The 22905-nt window shown below is 41.6% G+C and overlaps 1 protein-coding gene across 3 annotated transcripts in view; it reads left to right on the top strand.

Annotated features, from left to right (window-relative positions):
* Positions 1-11429: 11429 nt before the first annotated feature.
* The window catches only part of PPM1H (protein phosphatase, Mg2+/Mn2+ dependent 1H), a 264703-nt gene continuing 253227 nt past the window's right edge, over positions 11430-22905 (top strand). Inside the window, exon 1 of one of the 3 annotated variants that reach the window (XM_045464967.1) lies at positions 11430-12202. In XM_045464967.1, the coding sequence (XP_045320923.1) occupies positions 11958-12202 (245 nt within the window). In that variant the 5' untranslated portion in view covers positions 11430-11957. The remainder of the gene's footprint in view (positions 12203-22905) is intronic. The other 2 variants (XM_045464965.1, XM_045464964.1) reach the window with 2 other exon arrangements.

The following is a 22905-nucleotide window of genomic DNA, read 5'->3' as shown; positions in this document are numbered from 1 at the left end:
GGAATTAACTTCTTTGTTTAAAAGGCCTTTCTGAGGGTCACCTGGGTGGCTCAGTCGGGTTAGGCGCCAAACTCTTGGTTTCAGCTCAGGTTATGATCTCTTGTTTTCATGAGTTCCAGCCCCACATCAGGCTGTCTGCTCTCAGCACAGAGCCTGCTTAGGATCCTCTGTCCCTTTTGCTATCTGCCCCTCCCCCACTTGCACTTTCTCTCTGTCTCTCTCAAAATAAATAAATAAACTTAACAACATAAATAAATAAAAGGCTTTTCCGGGTAGTTGAGACAGGCAAAAAGAAAAGGTAATGCATGTTACTGGATTGAAATGTGGAACTAGGACCTAGTAAATGAACTCCCTGACTTTCAAATTTTCAAAATGTTTTAATGTTTTATTTATTTTTAAGAGAGAGAGAGAGAGAGAGAGAGAGAGAGAGAGAGAGAGGTGGGGGGGAGGGGCAGAGAGAGGGAGACACAGAATACAAAGTAGATCCAGACTCTGAGCTGTCAGCACAGAGCCTGATGCAGGACCGTGAGATCGTAACCTGAGCTGAAGTCAGAAGCCTTAACCAATTGAGCCATCTAGGCTCCCTGACTTTCAAATTTTTATTGTCCACCTCCTCCTATGATGCAGAATATATTCGAAATAAAAAACAAGAAAGGTAGTGAGAATACCAACAGAGGCTTTAAAAGTTGCCTGTCATTTGTTGAAAAAAAAAAAAGTAGTGATATTTTTGTATTCCTGTGGAGATCTTCTAAACTCTCTTTAGCAGAAAGAATGAGGAATGAGTATTTGTCTTTGATTGCACAATTGAGATTTGTCTTAACTACCCTTTTGGTTGGTGAAATATTTAGAGGCTAGAAACAAAGTCTTAATTGACCTTCACGTATGAAACTCTCAGTAAAAGTGATAGCTACCATTTATTAAATGCCTACTATGTGTGAGACACATTGTAGGCACTTAAAAAATGTTATTCTAGAATATCTCAAAGATAAAAGAATATTCTGAATTATTCTACAAAGTTCCAGTACCTAAAACTGATGAGCCTCACTGTCAAGTCATCATATTAAAGTATGGGCCCTGATACATACAAGCACTAATTATTAGTAAGCTTCTTCATTAGACAACCACCCAAGTTAGTTCTTTAAAAAGTTAACTTTATTTTTAACTGTCATACTTTACCACTTTAGTAACTTCCTAAAATGTTTTTCTATTGATTGTTTTCAAGAACAATAGCAAAACAATGGAAACAAACATTTACTGGGAAAGAACAAATTGGTAGATAAGATAGTTATTTTCAGATAGAAAATATTGATGGGTGGTATTTACGAAAACCCACTGTATTTATAAACACTGATTTGAAATTTCAAATTGAAAAAATTTAATAACAGACATTTCCTACACATTTATTAATGCTTTAGTAGAAAGGCCAAAGACATGAAGTCTAGGGGCATTCTAAATACCTTTCTTTTTTTTTAAGTTTATTTATTTTGAGAGAGAGAAAATGCCAGCAGGGAAAGGGCAGAGAAAGAGGCAGAGAGAGAGAGAGAGAGAGAGAGAGAGAGGGAATCCCAAACAGGCTTTGTGCTGTCAGTGCAGAGCCCGATGGGGGGCTCGAACCCACAAACTGTGAGATTGTGACCTGAGCCAAAACCATGAGTCAGACACTTAATCCACTGAGCCATCCAGGTACCCCTCATTCATGTATTCAACTTTTATCTAATATTTATAATGTATGGTAAATATTGTATATTCAAAGAGGAAAAAGAAACTGCTCCCCTGCCCCCTTTTTTTCAATTATCTTACATTGCAGGCATCAGATAACTTTAACACAAATCAGTGTGATGTTCTATAATCAGGGACAGACTTATGTACAGGTGCTTTGGGAATACAGAGAAGGAAGGTCTTAAGTGCTAAAAGGATGTGGGGACTTCAAAAAGTAGGAATTAACCACCCACTGGGTGTGGGGCGCAGGGCAGGAAGAAGGGCTGGCAGCATTTCATGCCAAAGAACACAGCCTGTTCAGACAGGAGGGTGGGGAGCAAAGACATCACGTTCTAGAAATGACAAGTGGGGCTGAAGCACAGGGTTGTTGGAATACAGGCAAGGCCGGCCTGTGACTAGAAAGATAATCAGATTACATCATGAAAGCTCATGGTGAGAATTTTAACCGGATGGCCACCTGAAGAATTTAAAACTGGAAAGTGACATCACCAGGTCCTGTGTTTAGAAAGCTCCCTTTGGCCGATGAGTGGAAGGTAATACCACATGCACACCAGCAAGAATCGGCGTGGAAGTCTAGGTATGAAATCATGAAGCTCTGAGCCAAATTAGTTGCCATAAAACAGTCAGGGGAGACAGACTTCGTAGGGATTTAGAAGACAGAAGCAACAAACTGGTTGATAGACTGAGAGACGGAAGGAACAGAAGATACTGCCCAGATGTCTAGACTGGGTAGGTGTCTGCTGATGCCATTAGCTGAGACTATAGTCTCAGAAGAAAGAGAAGAGTCATGGGAAGATGATGAATCTTATTTGTGACATGTTGAATTTGGGATGCCTGGGAAATAAACAAGTGAAGAATTCTAAGCCAGATTCAAACCCTGTGAGTCCTCAGACATTGAAAGATTATATCTGGTGCCCTAGTCCCAGCTGTTAAACCAAAAACAATTCGAAACCCCACAACAAATACAAGGAAAACTAAAAATGTTTTGGTTTTTTTTCCTAATGACGACTTCTAAAAAAAGTTACCAAACTGTAGATTTTAAATATACGTTATATACATTTATTTCTATAAAAATTATATTTATACCAACGTACTTACCTATATAAATATATTTATATATTACTTTTTTTCCACCCCCTGCTTGGCACATGACAGAAACATGTGCATAAACAGACTGCCTATTGGGTAATCCAGCCTGGGAGGTGATGGGGGCAGTGGTCAGCCCTACTTCCTTCTCTATATCTTCCCATGCACGGAAGAATTCACACATCAGCCCACGGCAAATGCATTTCGGGTTTTACAGTAACAGGAGCCCACAGCAATCAAACAGAAAAGGACGGTTCACAGGCATTTGAATAGGTCCAGTTCCTGAGTCTCATTTTCTGTATCCATTTAGAGTCAGAGCTCTTGGGCCACCCTTTATTTTCCTATCTGATGTGTTCCTGCACTCCCGTGTCTGCCTGTCCGTTAAGTACGTAGCACACGTTTACTCAACCTCAGAGTTTCTCAGATGGTTTCTATGAGAACCCCTTGGAGGGCTTGTTCAGCTGGATGGTTGGGTCCCACCACCAATGATCACTCTGATCTGAATCACTAGATCTAGGATGGGTCTAGAGAATTTACTGTTTTAACAAGTTTACCGGTGATTCTGCTGTTGCTGCTGGTCCAGGGAGTGTAATCTAAGACAATTTTTCGCAACCAGCGCAATTAGAAAAGAACTGAAACAAGAAATTCATTTTTAAAATTCCCTGAAAAAGACATAAGGAAGAACTTGCTGAAAGTAGGGTGTGTTCATGATGAACGAGCATTCAGAGTAACTGGGGTGGGGGTGGGGTCTTGCTGTTGAATAAAATACGAGATTAATTGCTATGACACTCCACTTGGTTTTGGTTTTGGAAAGCTGACCCTAAAAATGTTTATAGGCAAACAGAAAAAGTCTCTCTACTTTGATTCAAAATGCAGCTGATGATAAGAAGGACAAAACAACTAATTCCGCATTTCCAGACTTTGTAGATAGCTGTCACATGTACTTGCATAGAGCAAGACTGATGCTTTGAGAAAATAAAAGGTATGTGAGCTTGTGGCTCTTAGTTAAGAAACTATCTTTAGTTGCTTGATCTCTGAATTTTTGCAAACTACATGCCCTTTTTTGCGCAAACACTTATTTTTCCATTCAGTAAACAATCTTCATCAGCTACTTTGGCCACCATTACCGTGAAAAAATAATCCTGATAGCAGGGATTTTAAAATGACAGAAAAGTAGGGAAAGAAATCATATTTGAAAAGAGAAGTTAACATGGCAAGGCCTGGAAACAAATTGGTAATATTATGAAATTTTTAGAAATATATTTTCAGTTGAATAGAATTTAGAGTTTTTATACAACTTTAGTATGAGGCAACTCCCAACTTAGAAATGAGTTCTATCTAGAAATGTTAAATTATTATAGTGTATACCTGAAACTAATATAACACTGTATGTTAACTAATTGGCATTTAAGTAAAAACTTAAAAAACAAAAAAAAGATTAAAAACCTCCCTGCAAAGCCATTTGTTTAGAAGTTGGAACAATTTCCAAATGACATTATACTCATAACATTCTATTTAAGGTCGAGGGTTGTTTTATTTCCAAATCCAAAGAAAATTTACAAAACTCTCAAGATAACTGAAATACCAGATCTTTATGTGGAAAAGGTAGAAGAAATATTTTATAAAGTAAACTTTTTAAATTTTTTTCTTTTGTTTTTTAATGTTTTTCTTTATTATTTTTGAGACAGAGAGAGACAGAGCATGAGCAGGGGAGGGGCAGAGAGAGAGGGAGACACAGAATCTGAAACAGGCTCCAGGCCCTGAGGTGTCAGCACAGAGCCCGACGCGGGGCTCGAACCCACAGACTGTGAGATCATGACCTGAGTTGAAGTTGGACACTTAACCAACTGAGCCACCCAGACACCCCTGAAATAAACTTTTTTTGATAGAGAGAGAGTGCATGAGCTGGGGAGAGGGGCAGAAGGGGAGAGAGAGAAAGAGGTGAAGAGAGGGGAGACAGAGAGAGAATATTAAGCAGGCTCCATGTTCAGCACAGAGCTGGACTCAGGACTCTATCCCACGACCCTGGAATCACGACCTGAGCCACAATCAAGAGTCAGATGCTCAATGAACTGAGCCACCCAAGTGCCCCTAAAATATACTTTCTATTTATGGAGTGTTAAAGAAAACATTCAGTGGGACTAGGTATTGCCTCATTCCTAGCTCTGTGGACTTGCGCAAGTCATTTATTTTTTACCAACCTCAGTTTTCTCAATAATAAACTGGTAGTATTGATTAAGAGCTTTAGAAACCGTGTTTAAGTTACAGTGTTGGCTAAGAGCATTGGAGACAATGTGTGTCAACTCCCCCTCCCTCACAGTGCAGGGTGCTGTCAGTAAGTACAGTAGTCCCCCCCTCATCCAAGGAGGATATATCCCAAGACCCCCAGTGGATGCCTGAAACCATGGATGGTACCTAATCCTATATATATTATGTTTTTCCCTATGCATACATATCTACAACAAAGTTTAATTTATAAATTAGGCACAGTGAGAGAGTAACAAGAATTAATAATAAAAGAGAGTAATAATAATAATATAACATTATTATCTTATAATGATATACTGTAATAAAGACTATGTGAACGTGCTCTCTCAAAACATCTGATTGTACTGCACTCTTGCGATGGTGTGATACAGTAAAAGGACTACATATGAAATGAAGTGAGGTTAGTGATTCAGATGTTGTGACGTTGCATCAGGGTGCTAGTGACCTTAAGATTTGTCAGAAGAAGGATCATCTGCTTCCGGACCAGGGTTGACTGTGGGTAATTAAACCTGCAGAAAGCAAAACTCAGATAAAGGGACTACTGTTTCATAGCACTTATTATGCTTTTATCAACCACCCCTTCTGTACCAGAAAGAATACTAGCAATTTTCCTGTTATTCCATTTAATCACCAAAATAATCCTAGGAGGTAGGTATAGCTATTTTTATTGCTGTATGAGGAAAATAGAAAAAGGAAATGGTTTAAAATTTTAATGTTAAAAGCTAGTACCTAAGGAAAAAAATACATATAACCAGGAAGGGTGACAACCTTACGATTAGTTGTATCATATTTACAACCATTATCTCATCAATCCTTGCAGCTATCCCATGAGATTGAAATGACTATTTTTTTTTCCATTTTATCTATAAGTATTCTGATTATGAGCACATTTCAGAGTCTAATCTAAAGTAGGTAATATGGGATCAGGAATCATTTGGGGGAGTTACAGGCTGATACAACTCCCATATCAGTTACAAAGCTGTGGTTTCAGTCTAGGACAATGTGGGTGAGGGACAGAATAGCCTATAGAGGTGGCCAATGGGAAAGTACTAGGAAAAGTCAGGTGTAATCCATTGGTTGAATGTACCAGATGTTCCGAAATCAGATGTTTATAATCTAGGGAACATCTGGATTTGATGGATGTAAACATTGCGAATGCACTATAATTCTGTACTCAAATATTAGCTATAAATGTCTTGATGGATAAGGAAATTGTTATTTATAAGTAAATGGTCTCATTTAGTATGAAGAAATAAATGAATCCCTTTCAATGTCAAGGATTTTCAGTCAGTATATTACTACATACAAAACCAGAATCTAAACTATTTCTGTGAGTTACTGGGTGGCTCAGTTGGTTAAGCATCTCATTCTTGATCTCAGCTCAGGTCTTGATCTCAGGGTTGTGAGTTCAAGCCCCATGCTGGGCTCCATGCTGGGCATGAATCCTAGTTTAAATAAATAAACAAACTATTTTTAAAAAAATTTTTTTTAACGTTTATTTATTTTTGAGACAGAGAGAGAGACAGAGCATGAACGGGGGAGGAGCAGAGAGAGAGGGAGACACAGAATGGGAAGCAGGCTCCAAGCTCTGAGCCATCAGCCCAGAGCCTGACGCGGGGCTCGAACTCACTGACCGCGAGATCGTGAGATCGTGACCTGAGCTGAAGTCAGACGCTTAACCGACTGAGCCACCCAGGCACCCCATAAATAAACTATTTCTGAAGCAAAACCGAATTAATGTTAAATATTTAATGTCATATCCTTGTTAAAAGCTAAAACAGGTTACCAGTTCAGTGTGAAGCAGAGATCTACATGACTTGGTATCCATTTATTATCAATCTGGATATTGTCTGAAATGAGCTAAGCCTTCTCTTATTAAGGAAGTTCTGCTTAGCACAGATCCTAAGGGATAAAGTGAGAAAAATCTTTAGGAAAACAGAGGTTATAAATATAAAGAAAGGATATAATTCTTTAAAGTTTATTTATTTTGGGGGGGCTGGTGGTGGAGAGAAGCAGAGAGAGAGAGAGAGAGAGACAGAGAGAGAGACAGAGAGAGAAAATCCTAAGCAGGCTCCACTCTGTCAGTGCAGAGCCTGACATGGGGCTTGAACCCATGAACCATGAGATCATGACCTGAGCCAGAGTCGAAGTGGGATGCTTAACTGACTGAGCCACCCTGGCGCCCTCTGAATATAATTATTTTTAAAGAGTTAATTTACCAACCAGACCCTATTACTTGTTAGGCATTAGGCTAGGTGCTAGAAATACCAAGATAATAAGAAAGTTCTTCCTCCATAGGACTTCACTACCTAATGGGAAGACATAGGTAAACTGCTAGTTATGATATGAGGAGGTTAGCACAATAAGGGACGCATGAGTCTACAGCTGTGTGAGAGAGGAGTCCTGGAAAGGTACTATTCATCCTTTTCCTGGCCTGACTTCCAAACAAGTGTTTGCTTTCTACTTGAACCAAAATACCCGATTTTTTTTTTTTGAAAACTGCTTTTGACACTGTACATCTCTCATCCAGCTTCTTCTGATGTTGACATCAAAACTAAGAAATTAACACAGCTACAGCATTGTAGTGGTGTGTCTCCTCTGTCTGCAATCTGACAGTTTCTCAGTCTTTCCTGTTTTTGTTTTTGTTTTGGATCTTGACACTTTTGAAGATGCCTGGTCAAATATCCTCAGTTTGGGTTTGACTCATGTTTTCTCATGAGTATAATGAAGTTACAGATTTGGGGAAGCATGTCGCATAAGTGATGTGCTCTTGTCGCTGCACGATGTCAGCAGGTACAGGATATTAACCTTGGTCGCTTGTTTTATGGGATGTCTGCCAGGTTATTCCACTGCAAATTATTGTTTTTCGATTTGTAATTAAATACTTAGGGGAATCTGTGATGCTTTCACTGAAGAAATTATCCAGACCTTTTATTCCCCTTGAAAATAGTCTTATGGATGGCACAGTCCTTGTGTATCAAAGCCATAGCTTTATTTTTTTCTTTTCTGTTAATTTTACTTTTTAAATTTACATCCAAATTAGTTAGCATATAGTGCAACACTGATTTCTGGGGTAGATTCCTTAGTGCCCCTTACCCATTTAGCCCATCCCCCCTCCCACAACCCCTCCAGGAACCCTCAGTTTGTTCTCCATATTTATGAGTCTCTTCTGTTTTGTCCCCCTCCCTGTTTTTATATTATTTTTGTTTCCCTTCCCTTATGTTCATCTGTTTTGTCTCTTAAAGTCTTCATATGAGTGAAGTCATATGATTTTTGTCTTTCTCTGACTAATTGCATTTAGCATAATACCCTCCAGTTCTATCCACAAAAGCCATAGTTTTATAGGCCTAGAAATGAGATTGTATTTATGAGACGAGTAACCAAGTAGGAGGTCCATGTATCTACCCTGTAAATGAACGTCCTGGTAAGGTCTTCAACTCACATTTTCCTGGGGGGAAGGAAATATGAAACAGACGAGTGAAGTAAATCTATTAATGACTGGGACATATGTACAGTGTGTAACAAACATTGAGTGTCTCTCAGTTTCTGATTACTCACCACTTAAATTCAGGGACTTGCTCATCCTAAGGGTGGGAGCACAGATACTCCCAAATTTGCATTTGTAATAGGTGTGAAAGGCATTTGGGGGGGGGCTCCCCTAAAAGGGATGACCATCTCATTTTAATCAGAATTTACCTCCCAGCTGATCTTCAAGAATGACATAATTGAGAAGTTAATTATATGAAAAATATTTCTCTGGAAAATCCTGTGATGTGACACTGGTCTTAGGGGTGGGTATAAAGGTAGTGGGTTTTTCAGTTAGTGATAAACACTCATACTATAGAAATATTCAAAGGAGGCTCAGTCAGTTGAGCGTCGGACTTCAACTCAGGTCATGATCTCGCTCTGTCTCTGTCTCCATCTCTCTCTCAAAAATAAATAAACATTAAAAAAATATTCAAAGGAGAACAGGTATGAAAGTCTGTCTGCTTGTTTTTGCAAAACAAACTAGACTTGCAAAGCTAAAGATATATCATCACTTTTCTGTGATAGATAATACTCAGGTTACAGTGAAATAGGAGAACTTGTTATAAAACTGTGGTTCACAAATCTGGCTAATATTACCAAATTCAATGATACCAAATATCCTATTTGAGAAAAATTTTGGAAGCCTAGAGAAAATATTAACAGTAGTGATCCCCTGGGGAAATTTTTGGAGTCTTTTACTTTTTCATTTACAGTTCTATCCAATTGTATTTCATTTATTTATTTATTAATCATTTTACAAATTGTTCAAAAAATTTTAAATTATTTTTTAAATGTTTTATTTCTTTTTGAGAGAGAGCATGAGCAGGGAAAGGGCTGAGAGAGAGGGAGACACAGAATCCAAAGCAGGCTCCAGGCTCTGAGCTATCAGCACAGAGCTGGATGCAGGGCTTGAACTCACCAACTGTGATATCATGACCTGAGCCGAAGTTGATGCTTAACCAACTGAGCCACCCAGGTGCCCTGGGTTTTATTTATTTATTGACTATGATCAGGTACTGCTTTAAATTGAAAATAAATTAGACAGGAAAAATTTTAAATCCTCTATTTAGTAAATACTAATGCCTTGCTATAAGCAAAAGAAGGTCAGAACACAGTAAATTGATCTTGATAGAGGCTAGTTACTGAAGCATCCAAAGGACATTGGTAAAGGGTAATTGTTCTACAATGAAAGCTTGAGAAAGGGATTCTGCATTTATGGGGGCTCAGTGGATGCCAGTGCATGTGGTTGGTTAGATGTTTAGCCACTACATAGATTTTCCAATTGGAAGGAGTTCATAGTTTAGCTAAAGCAACGGTTGAACAACGGTTTGTTGTTCATTTAGAGTTTGCCTTATTTAGGATCCTGCCCCCAAATTTAAAATTAGAGAAAGGGGCTCAAGATAAAATTATTTTTCTTTTCTGTGAAAAGTAATAAAAACTCATTGACAGAAATGGTATTTCACTGAACATTTGCATGTTGGTTCTTTCGTTTTTTTTTGTTGTTGTTGTTGTTGTTGTTTTTTACATAATTACTTGGGATGCTGTAAACTGGAGTTCCTGGTTATGAAAAAGCCAAAGGCGAAATGCCTTTAAAAATATTATAGATACAGGGGTGTCTGGGTGCCTTAGTCAGTTAAGCATCGGACTTCTGCTCAGGTCATGATCTCATGGTTTGTGGGTTCGAGCCCCACATCTCTCCCTGGAGCCTGCTTCGGATTCTGTTTCCCTCTCACTCTGCTCCTCCCCTGCTCATACTATGTCTTTCTCTGTCTCTCTCAAAAATAAACATTAAAAAAATATATACATATATACTATAAGTACAGAAAAGAAAAGAAAAGAAAAGAAAAGAAAAGAAAAGAAAAGAAAAGAAAAGAAAAGAAAAGAAAAGAGATCAGTGAGGTTTACCGAGGCCTCACCTAAGAGCAAAAATTCCAGTTCCTCTTCAGAGAATTACCTTCCCACCAACACCTGGGCTGCTCTCCCAGCTTCCTACTGCTGAGAAGAATGAGGGCCTGTATTCCCTCCTGAACTTACTGAGCTGTTCAGTAAGTAACTCCACAAGTAACACAGAATCCTGGCAAATTAAATGGTAGGTAAACATGGGAACAGGATACAGAATAAATAAACATGAACAGGATACAGCTTTCTTGCAAAAAAAATTTTTTTTAAGCCAATATTTAACAAATGTTACCCCTGATGAAACACATTCATCAGTTGGTTTTTCAGACATTTTTCTGTTTAAGAAAATAGTTTACATTAAGTGTCTCAATATTAAACAGGGCCAGCTTTGAAAATACACTTTTGTTCCTATGTTGGAGGAAAGTACTTGCATAAGTTTATTAAACAGTTAAGTACTAGGTAAAACAGGGCTTGCTTCTGATTTCTGAGAGCTCTTTTGTATTCCTGCCGTTAAGCTTATTCTGGGTTCGAAACAGGGTTTGCCCGGTAGATAATGTTGTGCGTGGTGCTAATGAGGAATAAAAGTAATTCTAGAAATGCCTAGGGAAAAACTTTTAATGATTCTTATGCAACACTTGTGAGTTTTGTTGTGTTAAAGCTCTGAAAAGTCTTTCACACCAGGTGCTCCTCATTTCCACTGCCGGCCCACCATGGGGCCGGCCCACCGAGATTCCACCTGTCTCCCCTTCCCAAACCTCCAGCTCCCGAAGTTTCCATTCCCGGAGGCGCAGGCAAGCATTCCTCAGCTAGGGGATTCCTCTACTGGCTCGGCCCGGCTCCACGTGACCTCCCCTAACACCTGTATACTGCTTTCAGCTCACAGCGCCCCCATCCCCTCCGCCAGGTACCGACCCAGCCCGGCTCCCCCCTCCCCCAGGAGGTCACGATCCCGGTGCGAGCCTCGCTCGGGCCGGCAGGGGAGGGGCCGAGGCCAGGGCCACGGCAGTTGCTCGAGCCCTTGCAGCCTGATTATCACATGACTGGACGGCGGCGGTAGCCGTGGCAGCAGCCGCGCCGGCTCTGCCGGCTCGCCGGGTGGGCTCAGTTCCGCTCACGCAGGAGTCGGGCGCAGAGGGCGGGGAAGGAACCTGCTGCCGCGGCGGTCGCCCAGTCGCTCCCGGAGCGCGCGGCGTCTCCCCGGGCCCGGCCGGCCCGCTCCATGCCGCTCCGTTGCGGAAGTGTAGCGGGGGGAGGCGGCGGCGGCGGCTGCACGGAGCGCGGGAGGCCGGGGCCCGGCCCCCTGCAGCACTAGGCTCCGGGAGCCGCGCGGCGCGCCCCAGCGGCCCGGCTGCCCGTGCGCCCGGCGCCCGCCGCAGCCTGCATGCCCCGCGCTGCGCTTCGTCCGGCCCCCGCCGCCGCCTCCTGCTCGCACCGCTGCTGCCGGGCGCCGGAGTAATATGCTCACCCGAGTGAAATCTGCCGTGGCCAATTTCATGGGCGGCATCATGGCTGGCAGCTCAGGCTCCGAGCACAGCGGCGGCGGCTGTGGAGGCTCGGACCTGCCCCTGCGCTTCCCCTACGGGCGGCCGGAGTTCCTGGGGCTGTCTCAGGACGAGGTGGAGTGCAGCGCCGACCACATCGCCCGCCCCATCCTCATCCTCAAGGAGACCCGGCGGCTGCCCTGGGCCACTGGCTACGCAGAGTGAGTGTAGCGACACCGGCGGCGCCCCTGCTCTCCTCGCGGCCCTTCCCCGCACGGTTCCAGCCCTCCTCTCTCCTCCTTCCTCGGCCTCAGGGCCCTCCAGGGGCTGCCGGCGTCCAGGCCTCGGCGGGGACCTCTTTACTTACACTGGCCATTCCTCTCTTTTCCTACTCCCCCCTTCCCCCAACCCCAAGGACGCAGCGTCTCCAGCCCGGGTATGGGTGGTGGATGGTGGGTGGCAGCGCTGGACCGTGGGAAAGCTAAGGTTGCACGGGTCTGTGATTCCGGGGGCTGTGACACTTGGAAGAAAGTGCGTATAACAGCTTTGCTGAAGTTTGAAACAGCAGGGAAAGCTGGTATCTGCGCCCACCCTCCCCAAAAGCTTTGCGCCACCGCATGAAGTTTGTGGGGAAGAGTCAGGAGGAGCTGTCGCTGCGCGTGAGTGGGTGGGTGGGGGGCAGTTCGTGTGCAAGGTTACACATTTGAGAAGGTCTCAGTTTCTCTGACTTAAGTCTAGGAGCTTGCTCGCTTCTCCTTTAGCGGGTAGTAAACCTCTGCGCGTTCGGTAAATGCCAGTACTGTTTCCCCCAGTCCTCTGGGAGTGGGAACTTATTTCAGGTGTCTAACGATAGCATTTTGGTAATCAGCTTTGGCGATTAAGCGAGCGTTTGAGTGATTTACTATTTCAAGAACTGATTCAGTTAGGTTGACGACCTGGAGTGGAACTGGGAAAGGAGGGAGGATTTTCATGGCCTCCCCGCCTCCCCAGCTACTCCTCCATTGACTATTAATGACCATCTTATGAATGATAGGATAAGTGAGGTTTCTCCTCCTACTCATCTTTATGAAACTGGGAAATTGGGAAGGTGGCATTTAGGAGACCAGAGATCAGGGCTTAACAATGACCGGGTGGGTGCACAAGTGCACGCAAAACCCCGGTGCCGGGCACACCTGCCCCTTTTCCTTTAACTCCATCTGCTCCATGATCTTGGCCCTCCCCTCTCCGCGAACAGCATCGCTCGCTGATTGGTTCACTCGGGAACCAATCGGCTCTCCCGACGCCTGGGCGCTTCGATGCTGACCCTGTTCTGGTGGCCCGGATACCCGCGAGCAGGCAGGGTTCCCGATGCTCCGGGTTCCGGTGCGAGACGGGGCTTGCAAGACGCTCTGCTTAGAGTCTCGAATTCTTTTTTTCCTTTCCTTTTCATCATACGACCTTTTCTCCGTGGGTTTTAATAGAAAAGGTGAATAAATGGGGAGAGACTACTGGAATATAAAAGATGGTGACAAAACCCAGTGAGAAGGTTGGGTGCTAAAACAATAACCATTAACACAGAATAAGGGACAAGCCTGGCTAGAGAATGTTGTGTGGGGGGGGGGGGGGGGGGGGGGGGGGGAGTACCAGATAGCCTTATAATTTATAGGAGAATCCAAAGCAAAGATAAACACCTGTGTAAGGAAGAAAAGCCTGTCCATACATACCAAACACCTTTTCTTGAGTGAAATTAAAAAAAAAAAAATGTTTAAAGCCCATTTAGACGCACTGCAAGGCAAAACAGCTCGGAGGCATACTGTGTCCTACAATTGTGTGAGGTGGGGGACTTGTGCTTGCCAAAAAACCTGAACAACCCAGCCAGTTGTCTCTCCAGTGGGATTTACAGGGTGAGAGCATCTGTCTGAGGGGCAGAATGACAAGGAGATAGTGAGAAAGTCATGAGAAGTAGGAAGGAAGATGTTATAACCCATGTGGAAGCTCTCTGGGCACGATAAAAGGAGGACCTCAAACGGGAAGAAAAGGAAAGGGGAATAAAAACCAGTTTCAGAATGTTTGGTTCCTATGGCAGGCACATGGTATGCTCAGGACTGTAAAGAATATAAGGGACTCTGAAATGAGAGATGTAGCAGGGATGGATGGGAGGGGCTACACCTCCTCCTAGCTAGGCCTCCGTTTCCTTATCTCTAAGAAGTTTGCCTTTTCCTAGACCCAGATGTGAGAGATGTTCAGTTTGAAGGTTAGAAGGATCCCTGTAAAAATCTTTAATTTTAAAAATCAGTTATTTTTTAAAATAAAAATTTTTTTGAATCTTTGTTTTTGAGAGAGAGCACGAGTGAGCAGGGAAGGAACAGAGAGGGAGACACAGAATCCAAAGCAGGCTTCAGGCACAGAGCCAGACGTGGGGCTCAAACTCACCAACCGTGAGATCATGACCTGAGCCCAAGTCGGACGCTTAACCGACTGAGCTCCCTGAGCACTCTTAAAAACTACTTATTAAACGCTCACTGGGTTAAGTGGCTTGGACTTTTGATTTCAACTCACGTCACTATCTCACAGTTGGTGAGTTGGAGCCCCATACTGGGATCTGTGCTGACAGCGTGGGGCCTGCTTGGGATTCTCTCTCTCCCTCCCCCCACATAGTCTTACGTGTGTGCTCTCTCTCTCAAAAATAAATAACTAAACATTAAAAAATAAAGAGTGGATTAAAATATTAAAAATAATAATTTTTTTTTTCAACGTTTATTTATTTTCAGGACAGAGAGAGACAGAGCATGAACGGGGGAGGGTCAGAGAGAGAGGGAAGCACAGAATCGGAAACAGGCTCCAGGCTCTGAGCCATCAGCCCAGAGCCTGACGCGGGGCTCGAACTCACGGACCGCGAGATCGTGACCTGGCTGAAGTCGGACGCCTAACCGACTGCGCCACCCAGGTGCCCCTAATATTAAAAATATTAGTTGTGAAACTAGTACATACTTGTGAATTCAAGCAAAGACCTGTACCTTTACAAATGTAGGTACCCCCCCCCCCACTCCCTTTAGGGTTAGTGACTGTTTAGTGTTTGGTGTGTGTGCCTTTCTAGACTTCTTTGAACGCACTTATAAATATGCATCGTGTGTTTCTTTTTTCTTCCCACGATAGACTCCTACTGAGTATGTTATTCTGTAGCATTTTCAGAAAACGCTATGTCATGGACTTTATTCCAAGTCAATACATACAGAATTGCCTCATTCTTTTAAAGTATATACATAGTACTAATAATAGCTAACAATAGGTGCTTACTGTCTAGTACTTTCACTGTTTGCAGCTTTGTATCATATCGTTTGAAACTCACAACAACCCTATAAAGTAGGCAGTAGCATTTGCATTTTCTATAAAACAGAATATATATATATATATATAACAGAATATATATGTAACAGGATATATATATATATATATATACATATATATATATAAAATAAGACACAGGCAATGAATGATTAAGCAATATATATATCTACATATATAAGCAACATATATGTAACAGAATGTATGTATAATATATATATAGTATATATAAAATAAGGCACAGAGGCAATGAATGATTAAGCAACTTTCCCAGAGTCCTACCACCTTAACAGAGCCTGTATTTGAACCCAAGCATGATTCCACAGCCCACAATACCAAACTGCCTTCTTACAGGGTATTAAACTATGGTGCATTTATCTATACCCAGGATTAAGCACTGTTATCTCGTCTCCTCCCTTTGCCAGATGTCAGATGTACTGTACCACTTCCTCAAACCTTGAACTGTACTTTTCCTGAAAGCATACATCCTGAATGATCAAAATGTCTGAAATAGAGAAGGGGAGAGAAAGATCTGTAGGGCTATGATCAGACGCTGCTACCAGTAACACTGCCCTTTAGTATAGTATTTCATGGAAGGAGGAATTCCCTTTGTTCTAGAAGGTACCTAAGAGAGAATTGGTAAAGAGATTGCTCACAGAGTAGGGACCAGGGGGATGCTATGAATCAAGGTCTGAATCAGAAGGGATTTGCTTACCCTTCCAGAAAGTGAGTTACTTTCAATGCCTTCCTGGGGAGGAAGAATTGGCATCTCGGTGTTTGAGCAGTTAGAGGACAGTTGAACTCTAGGGCTGACCTTTTGGACGATAGAAAAATTAAGGATAAAATGTTCTATTTTTTGCCACTTCTTGTTAATCCTTTTCAAGCAGAGATTCTCTGTAGGTTATAGGCCTAGAGAATTAGCTTAAGAAATCCCTGTAAAACTTGAGGATCCAGAAACTGAAGACCCTCACTTATTAATTCAGTATTTATTGGCGTTGTGCTGAATGGAATTTCCTGGCTCCTCAAAAAGCTTTCTATTGTGGCTGAAGATTTTAGCCACTTGATTAAGGGCTATATGCTAGGTTGTAAGACTCTGTAAGGTGTTACAGTTAAAAATAACATCCACAGAGCTCACATCTTTAAAAAAAAAAAAATGGATTAAAAAGTTTTCTTTTTTAGTTTGGCTTTGAAATTATGGATTTAGACTGTTAGATCTGCTCAGAGAGAGCCCATGGGAAACAACAGTTTGACCCAGGGACCCCCACAGGGCAGCTACTTCCCTTCTCTCTCCATGACTTTAAACTTTTTTTTTTTTTAAGTTAGGCTTATTTTTTTTGAGCGAGAGAGCAGGCCAACAGGGAAGGGGCACAGAGAAAGGAGGACAGAGGGTGTGTGGGGCTTGAACTCATGAACTGAGAGATCATGGCCTGAGCTGAAATTGGCTGCTCTGAGCCCCCCGGGCACCCCTCTCTCTAAAACTTTAAATCCCACCCAAGTGGTTCCTGTGTTTCAGGGACGTGGAAGTTGATTCAGTTTTTAATGGATTAGGAGCCCATTTTGACTTCTTCCCAGCTTGTCCAACCTTACTCTCATCAGTGGTCAGCTGAACTTACAGATACAAGTGGATATGGAGTTCATGCCCGAAACTACCGCAGCAGAAAAAACCAGAGAACGTGTAGTAGTCTGTATATGAAAGCATCACATTCACGTTTTTGTCAGGGATAAATTTTTGCTTGTACAGAAATCAGTAATTACAGCAGCATTTTACTTGGGGTATAACTACAACTATACAATTCTCTTTATTTATTTGTGTTTATTTTTGAGATACAGAGCATGAACAGGAGAGGGGTGGAGAGAGAGGAAGACAGAGAATCTGAAACAGGCTCCAGGCTCTGAGCTGTCAGCACAGAGCCCGATGTGGGGCTCGAACCCACAAACTGTGAGATCATGACCTGAGCCAAAGTCGGACGCTTAACCTACTGAGCCACCCAGGCGCCCCTCGTTGTTGTTGTTGTTGTTTTTTCCCCCTAGTATCTTTCTTATAAAAGTGACCCAGGCATGGGTACAAAAAAAAACTATTTTAAGTTCTTTGTGTCTCATAGTGTTCAAAATTGTGATGAAATAGCCTTGTTTAAATCCAGCAAATAGCCCACACGCATTTAGATTTGTTTTGGAATCTGTAGGCTGTTCTGCCTCCCCAGCTATTGGCACTAATTAACAATCACCAGTGAATCACGTTGGTTGTCTGTGAGGTTGTGATGACAGAGAAACCACTATTTCTCTCTTGATCCAAAGCTCAGAAATCCCCTGGCCTTTATTTTTTCTTCTGAACTCCTCTAGCACAGCCACCCCTCTTACACCTCTTAGCAGAGCTCCTGCCTGGGAACTTCCTGTTTAAGTTTTGCAGCGGAAGAATCTTGAGGTTCTCTACTTCTTCTTCTATAAAGATAAAAAGGAATGGATTGTGGAGGAAGGTGTCTCGTTTAACAAAACTCTCCATAGCACTTACTTGCAGATGAATTAAAAGTTCAGAGTGGCCTAAAACATGTCACCTGCCTTTCTGGTAACCTGCAGAAGTATTCATTTCCTATTTTATTTAAAAAAAATTTTTTTTTTCAACGTTTATTTATTTTTGGGACAGAGAGAGACAGAGCATGAACGGGGGAGGGGCAGAGAGAGAGGGAGACACAGAATCGGAAACAGGCTCCAGGCTCTGAGCCATCAGCCCAGAGCCCGACGCGGGGCTCGAACTCCCGGACCGCGAGATCGTGACCTGGCTGAAGTCGGACGCTTAACCGACTGCGCCACCCAGGCGCCCCATTCATTTCCTATTTTAAAGCAGGTGGTTAAACTCTCCTCCATTTTTCAGATTTAACGCAATGAAGTCTTCTCTGGGATGGAGCTTCTGGGCTGTCCCTTAGGAACCTGGATCAGTTTCCTTCAAAGACTAGTGATGCTTTTGGCAGAGGATTTAACCGTTCTGAGGGGTTGTGTTTAGTCTGTGTTTCAGCTTCGGTTAGGTAGACATCTCTGATATTTTCCCACCACACAGTGCTTCCTAACTATGGTTATGGTAGTACCAGCTGATAAAACTGACTGCATCCTAGAATTGTTTTCTAAAAATATATTATTGAGGACAAATTTTTGTTGAGATATAATTGACATTAATTTCAGATGTGTAGCATAATGATTCCACATCTGTATATATTGTGAAATCACAATAAATCTAGTTAACACCCATCACCACACACAGTTACAATTCTTGTGTGTGAGGAGAACTTTTAAGATTTGCTCTTAGCAACTTCAAATGTACAAGACAGTATTATTACTGTAGTCATCACCCTGTGCATTACCTTTTGACCACCTTAACCATTTTTGTACACCCTTCCCAACCGTTCACCAATCTATTCTCTGTATCTATGAGTTTTTTTGTTTTTTGTTTTTTTTTAAGATTTACACACATAAGTGAGGTAATATAGTATTTGTCTCGGACTTGTTTCACTTAGCATAATGGCTCAAGGTCCACCTATGTTCTCACAAATGGCAGGATTTCCTTTTGTATGGCCAAAAATACTCCATTGGGTGTATATACCTATATATGAAATATATATGTATAAAATATATATGATATGTAGATACACACCCGCATTTTCTTTATCCATTCATCTATCAATGGGCAATTAGGTTTTTTTCCGTGTCTTGACTATTGTAAATAATGCCACAATGAACATGAAGATGTAGGTATTTTTTTGAGTTAGTGTTTTCATTTCCTTTGGATAAATACCTAGAAGTGGAATTGTTGGATCATATGGTAATTAGATTTTTAATTTTCTGAGGAAACTTCCATACTGTTTCCCATAGTGCACCAATTTACATTCCCACCAACGGTGCACAAGGGTTCCCTTTTTTCCCCCACATCCTAACCAGTGCTTGTTATTTCTTGTTCTTTTGATCATAGCCATCCTAACAGGTATAAGCTGATATCTCATTGTGGTTTTAGTTTGCATATCCCTGAGGGTTAGTGATGTTGGGTACGTTTTCATGTTGGCTATCTGTATGTCTTCTCTGGAAAAAAAAAAAAAGATATCCATTCAGATTCTCTGCCCATTAAAAAAAAAATGAGATTTTTAAAATTTAAATTAAAAATTTTTTTTTTCGCTATTGAGTTGGATGAGTTTTTTCTATATTTTGGATACTAACCCCTTATCAGATATATGGCTAGCACATATTTTCCTCCAGTAAGGTCCCTTTTCATTTTGTTGATGGTTTCCCTTGCTGCGCAGAAGCTTTTTAGTTTCAATAGTCTCACTTGTTTAATTTTGCTTCTGTTGCCTTTGCTTTTGGTGTCACACCAAAAAATTGTTGCCAAGATCCAGGTTGAGGAGCTTACCACCTATGTTTTCTTCTAGGAGTTTTATGGTTTCAGCTAGCATTCAAGTCTTTAATCCATCTTGAGTTAATGTTTGTGTCTGCTGTACGATAGTGGTCCAGTTTCTTTCTTTTGCATGTGGCTGTCCAGTTTTCCCCCACACCACTCATTGAAGAGACTGACTTCCCCCCATCATGTATTCTTGGCTCCTCTGTCATAAATTGGCCATCTATGTATGTATGGGTTTATTTCGGTGTTCTATGCTCTATTTACCTATGTGTCTGTTTTTATGCCAATACTGTGCTATTTTAATTGCTGTGGCCTTATAATATAGTTTGAAATCAGGAAGCGTGATGCCTCCAGTTTTGTTCTTCTTTCTCAAGATGTGTTGGGCCATTTGGGGTCTTTTGTGGCTCCATACATATTTTAGGATGGTTCCAGTTGTGTGAAAAATGTTTTTGGAATTTTGATAGAGGGAATCTGTCTATCAATCTACATTGATCTATCAATCTACATTGAATCTGTAGATTGCTTTGGGTAGTCTGGACATTTCAACAGTGTTTTTTCTAATCCATGAGCATGGAGTGTCTGCCGTTTGTATTTTCTTCACTTTCTTTCATCAGTGTCTGATAGTATTCAGTGACAGTTCTGTCACTTCTTTGGTTAAATTTACTTCCAGGTATTTTATTCTTTGGTGTGTAGGTGTAAGTGGAATTGTTTTCTTAAGTTCTCTTTCTGATAGTTCATTATTAGTGTATAGAAATACAACTGATTTTTGCATATTGATTTTGTATCTTGTAACTTGACTGCATGTGTTTATCCCAACAGGTTTTTGGTGGTCTTTAGGGTTTTCTATTTATATCATGTCATTTGCAAATAGTGTCAGTCTTTATGTCTCCCTTTCTGATGGGGATGCTCTTTCTTTGCTTTTTTTTTTTTTCTTTCTTTCTGCCTAATTGTTCTAGCTAGGACTTCTAGTACTGTGTTGAATAAAAGTGGTGAGGGACACCTGGGTGGCTCAGTTAAACCTCTGACTCTCAGTTTTGGCTCAGGGTATGATCTCATGGTTTGTGAGTTTGAGCCCCACATTGGGCTCCTTGCTGACAGTGTGGAGCCTGCTTGGGATTCTCTCTCTCCCTCTCTTTCTTCCCTTCTCCTACTCACTCTGCTCTCTCAAAATAAATAAATAAACTAAAAAAAAAAAAAAGTGGTGAGAGTAGACATCCTTGCCTTGTTCTGCATCTTAAAGGAAGAACTTTCAGCTTAGCACCAGTGAGTAGTGAGTATGATGATGGCTGTGGGCTTGTCATAGATGACCTTTATTACATTGCGATACATTACCTCTATACCTATTTTGTTGAGAGCTTTTATCAGAAATGGATACTGACTATTGTCAAATGCTTTTTCTCCACCTGTTGAGATAATCATGTGATTTTTATCCTTCGTTTTGTTACTGTGTATTATATCAATCGATTTGTGTGTATTGAACCATCCTTGGATCCCTGGAATAAATCCCACTTGATCATGGTGTGTGATCCTTTTAATGTGTTGTTGGATTCAGTTGGCTAATATATTGTTGAGCTTTGCATCTATGTTCAGGAGGAATATTGGCCTCTAATTGTCTTTTCTTGTGGTGTCCTTGTCTGGTTTCAGTATCGAGGTAATGTTGGCTTTGTAAAATGTATTTGGAAGTGTTCCCTCTTCTGTTATTTGGAAGATTGAGAAAGAAGGACAGATTGTTTTTTAAAGGAAGATGTCTTTTAATTGTAGATGTTTTGGTGGTTGTTGGAGTTGTCTTTATGCTTTGTTCTGATTTGTCTAAATTTGAACAGAGGATTGATCCCCCCACCCCCACCCCCTTTGAATTTATGCCATCCTCTTTCAGGAAATAAACACTATTCATCTTCCATTCTCTCAGGGAAAGAGTGGCATTCCTACTGTGTGTCAGGTGTCAGGTATGGGTCCTATTCTGAGCCCATAATATAAGACATAGCCATTGTCCTCAAGAAAATTTTTATGTCATAGTCTTTTCCCCTTTAGTGTCATTCTTTGAAATTAAAGTGAAATCATGGACTAATCAGGTGGTAAGAGGCCAGCATTGGAGAAGGTGGGTGCAGGGAGGTCATTTGTTTTATTTTTAATGTCTTAATGCTTCTGGGAAATTTCAAATCTCAGCATTTGAAATCATGGTGTCTTTAAGTCCTATTAAGGAAGTAAACTGTTCTTTCCAGCAAACATTGTGATTAGCTGTCAAGTTCTCTGTACCTGGAGGTCCCAAGACCTTTATATATATCTATATAAAGCTATGACTAAAAAAAAATTATTGTAACTCTTGTGAAAATGGTAAGGAATATGTTTTTCAAGACTGTTGCAATAGGGGCACTTTATTTTTTTTAATTTTTTTTTCATGTTTATTTCTGAGACAGAGACAGAGCATGAGTGGGGGAGGGGCAGAGAGAGAGGGAGACACTGAATCCGAAGCAGGCTTCAGGCTCCGAGCTGTCAGCACAGAGCCCAACACGGGGTTTGAAGATCATAACCTGAGCCGAAGTCAGACGCTCAACCAACTGAGCCACCCAGATGCCCCAGGGGCATTTTAATAGAGGAAAAGAGATCAGACTCAACTCCAAATACAGCAGAGAGAGCTGGGAATTAATAGCCAATGAGCAGCGTGAGGACGTTAGTGGGTGGAAAATTACTGGGAAGAGACCTCATGGGTAGGGGAGATTCTTGTGAAGGCAGGTCAAGGGCTTACACATCAAGGTAGGAGAGGAGATTGATCATATATGAGAAGTGATCAGATTTGACTAAGTGGGAACCTAAAGAACCAAATCTATTATCTGCCATTACCAACATTTCATGTAATAAAGGATATTTAAAAACCAGAAGAGTTGGGGCACCTGGGTGGCTTAGTGGGTTGAGCATCCCACTCTTGATTTTGGCTCAGGTCATGATTCTAGGATTGTGGGATTGAGCCCCTATGTGGGGCTCCATGCTGAGAGTGGAGCCTGCTTGAGGTTTTCTCTCCCGCCCCCCCCGCCCCCGCCTTCACCATCTCCCCTGCTCTTTCTCTCTCACTCTTTCAAAATAAATATATAAAAATAGAAGAGCAGAGGCAAATAATCTCAGCAAAAAATAGTTTTTTAGTTTTTTTGAAAATGCTATGATAATTGCTATTTTCCTAATTTTTCACAGACCTATGAGACCACATATTTTACCTGCCCTAGAGGA

This window comes from Leopardus geoffroyi, chromosome B4 (assembly GCF_018350155.1).
Source record: "Leopardus geoffroyi isolate Oge1 chromosome B4, O.geoffroyi_Oge1_pat1.0, whole genome shotgun sequence".
NCBI classification, from domain to species: Eukaryota; Metazoa; Chordata; class Mammalia; order Carnivora; family Felidae; genus Leopardus; species Leopardus geoffroyi.
The sequence above is the reverse complement of the archived record's forward strand: the minus strand, read 5'-3'. Positions and strand labels throughout refer to the sequence as shown.